This window comes from Pterocles gutturalis, unplaced genomic scaffold (genome assembly GCF_000699245.1).
Source record: "Pterocles gutturalis isolate BGI_N339 unplaced genomic scaffold, ASM69924v1 scaffold9034, whole genome shotgun sequence".
Taxonomy (NCBI): domain Eukaryota; kingdom Metazoa; phylum Chordata; class Aves; order Pterocliformes; family Pteroclidae; genus Pterocles; species Pterocles gutturalis.
In genome coordinates this window covers 15,435-17,896 of record NW_010128138.1, presented here as the reverse complement: position 1 = coordinate 17,896, position 2,462 = coordinate 15,435, and the positions used below count along the sequence as shown (strand labels likewise).

Below are 2,462 nucleotides of genomic sequence, written 5' to 3'. Positions count from 1 at the left end.
AAAAATTCAGCTTACATAAAAGCAGTTAATAATTGCATATACCTCTTTCCAGTAGAAAACCATTTAACAATGGCACAGGTAATAGTGCACAGATAATACAATTCTGACTTTGATCAAAGAATCACTGAAAATTCAAGCAGGCTTTTATGAAAGGTTACAATTTCTGGTCACTACGTAATTAAGGGCACAGTGTAAACGAGTGAGATTAACATCTAACTTTGCTGGGAGCCAGGGAAGTTATTTTCCAGTTTTTTCAGTTCACTGTGTGGCTGCACGAATGCTGGTGCTCAGCCAATGGAGAAGGTGAGAAGTAGCAAACATTGAACCTCAGCATTTGATGTTTTGAGGCATAATTACATATTGTATAATCATACTGTGACATAGTTTATAAAAATCAAAGTCAATAGACACCAATAAAAAGTCTTGGTTCAAGAGAATTTACATTCCTTATATCTGAAAGAAATTTAAAATGATGAGTGTTCTGTCATAATAACTCCAAGTGGGCAGTAGAGTCTACATTGGACATCTTGGGTTTTGAGAATTGTGTTATCTTTTAGCAAAACTTGGGGATATTCCAGCAAGCGGTATGACCATTAATTGTTAGCCAGAATGGAGATGGATTTGACTTTACTGTGGAGGAATAGTCACAAGCACCAGAGGCATATACTTGGGAACTAACAATGAACACTGCTGACAGCACAGATGTCAGTTACCAAGGGTACAGATGCTCTTGATCTGTTCAGGAAAGTAAACATTATGTGCAGTGGAGGGGAAGGAGTTTAAACAGCCTCTTGCTTTACTGTTAGGTATGGGAGCATAAGGAAACTGGAAGTTAGTTGATTCAGTAGCATAAAAAATTACTAGACAGCCTCCGCAAAATGGGAAAGACAAATTTGACACAGGGCAAACTGATGTTTTAGAGCAGTTTTTCCCTAGGAAAACTGTTAGGAAAAGGCATGGGCTAAGGCCTTGAAGGAAAGCTGCTTTGGAATTATTATTCTTAGTTTTCACTTCCTATGACCTAATTGTATTGTCACTGTCATTAATATCTATTTGCTAAAGGTGAAGAACATCAAGAACTTAGTATATTCTGAACTTGTTAACAGGAACCATACAAAATCTATGGAGAAACCACTGAAGCAGGTGTTTATATTTAAAATGTTATTTCTTCAAATATTTGAGGCTCAGTTACTTTTTTCTTTTAAGCTGTAACATATTCCTGTACATTATAAAATTTCATTCATTGTAGGCCACACACCTCTACAATAATTTGCCTATATTCCGGCTGGTCGATATTTTGCAGCATATCTTCAACTAGAAGGGAGAAATTCATCTCATACATCGTCATATCCGATAAGGTTGGTTGCTGAAAAACAAATAATACTTTTACTCAAAGACCATTTGCATTAAATCAAAACCACCCCCAGGCAGAGCTTATTTGGTTGTTGAATAAGTAATACTCAACTAAGAAATATCACCACTGTAGGATCAAAAAGGGAGAAGATTTCAGAGTCCATGACTGGGAAAGGGTCTTCTAGAGTTACGCTTTTAAAAAAGTGTTTAAATAGAAATAGCTGACTTCCATTCTATTCTAATTGTATTTTACTCAGAACCAAAAAGAAAGCTTGAAAATACATTTTTTTCCCCTCTTAAATCATAACAGGAACAAATTACCCTAAGTAACATGTTATGGCATAAAAGACATTAATGATAAAACAATACACCATTAATAGCCAGGTAGAGCAGAAATAACTGGGCATCTCTGTTGTTTTTTACCTGTGGTAAGAATTTCCCTGCCACTATTAAACCATTAGGGGTTCTCTCCAAGATCTGCCACACCCGATCATAGAATCCAGCAGGAGTTCGATTGAGAGAACCGTCTATCTGTCTTCTGTTTAGCCAGCTTCTGTGGACAAAGAAAATTGAGAACTTGAAGTAAAAAACTGTTACAGATGCAGAACCAAGCCACGTTCTGTGGTGTAAGCCAGTAAGGTAAGCAGTGACATCAAATACATATTAATAATGCATATGCAGTGTATGTTGTGCTTTCTGCTAAGCTACGCTCTAAAGCAAACAAAATCAAGATGCTAAGCATATAGAGGTTAGAATGTTATATGTATGTGTGTGCTTTATGTAAGTGGAGGAAAAGCATTAACTGTGAAATCTGTCCAATGCAGTACAGCAACAGTAGTAGGCTGAATTCATCATGTCTAATCAATTTGAGTCACCACAAACTAAAATATATATAAAACAGATGTCACTGTGTGGTACCTATGACAGCCAAATTTATACACACTGAAAAAAAACCAGTTAACTATAATATTAAAATTTGTTTTATCATACGACAACAGGCAAAGTGATTCATTATATAAATACAGCTCAATTAAATTCTACATCTATAAGATACAAAATGTAACAGATTAGAAACACCTATAATTCTAATTTAAATACCAGGTTAGAAA

At 35.4% G+C, this 2,462-nt stretch overlaps 1 protein-coding gene across 1 annotated transcript in view; it reads right to left on the bottom strand.

Moving 5' to 3' along the window:
• Window positions 1-1,258: 1,258 nt before the first annotated feature.
• LOC104466167 (phosphorylase b kinase regulatory subunit beta-like) overlaps window positions 1,259-2,462 on the bottom strand; it is a gene marked incomplete at its 3' end in the record, with an annotated part of 15,357 nt that continues 14,153 nt past the window's right edge. The window contains exons 7-8 of the mRNA XM_010079505.1: window positions 1,777-1,906; window positions 1,259-1,366 (exon numbers count right to left, since the gene is read on the bottom strand). Of these exons, the coding sequence (XP_010077807.1) occupies window positions 1,259-1,366; window positions 1,777-1,906 (238 nt within the window). The remainder of the gene's footprint in view (window positions 1,367-1,776; window positions 1,907-2,462) is intronic.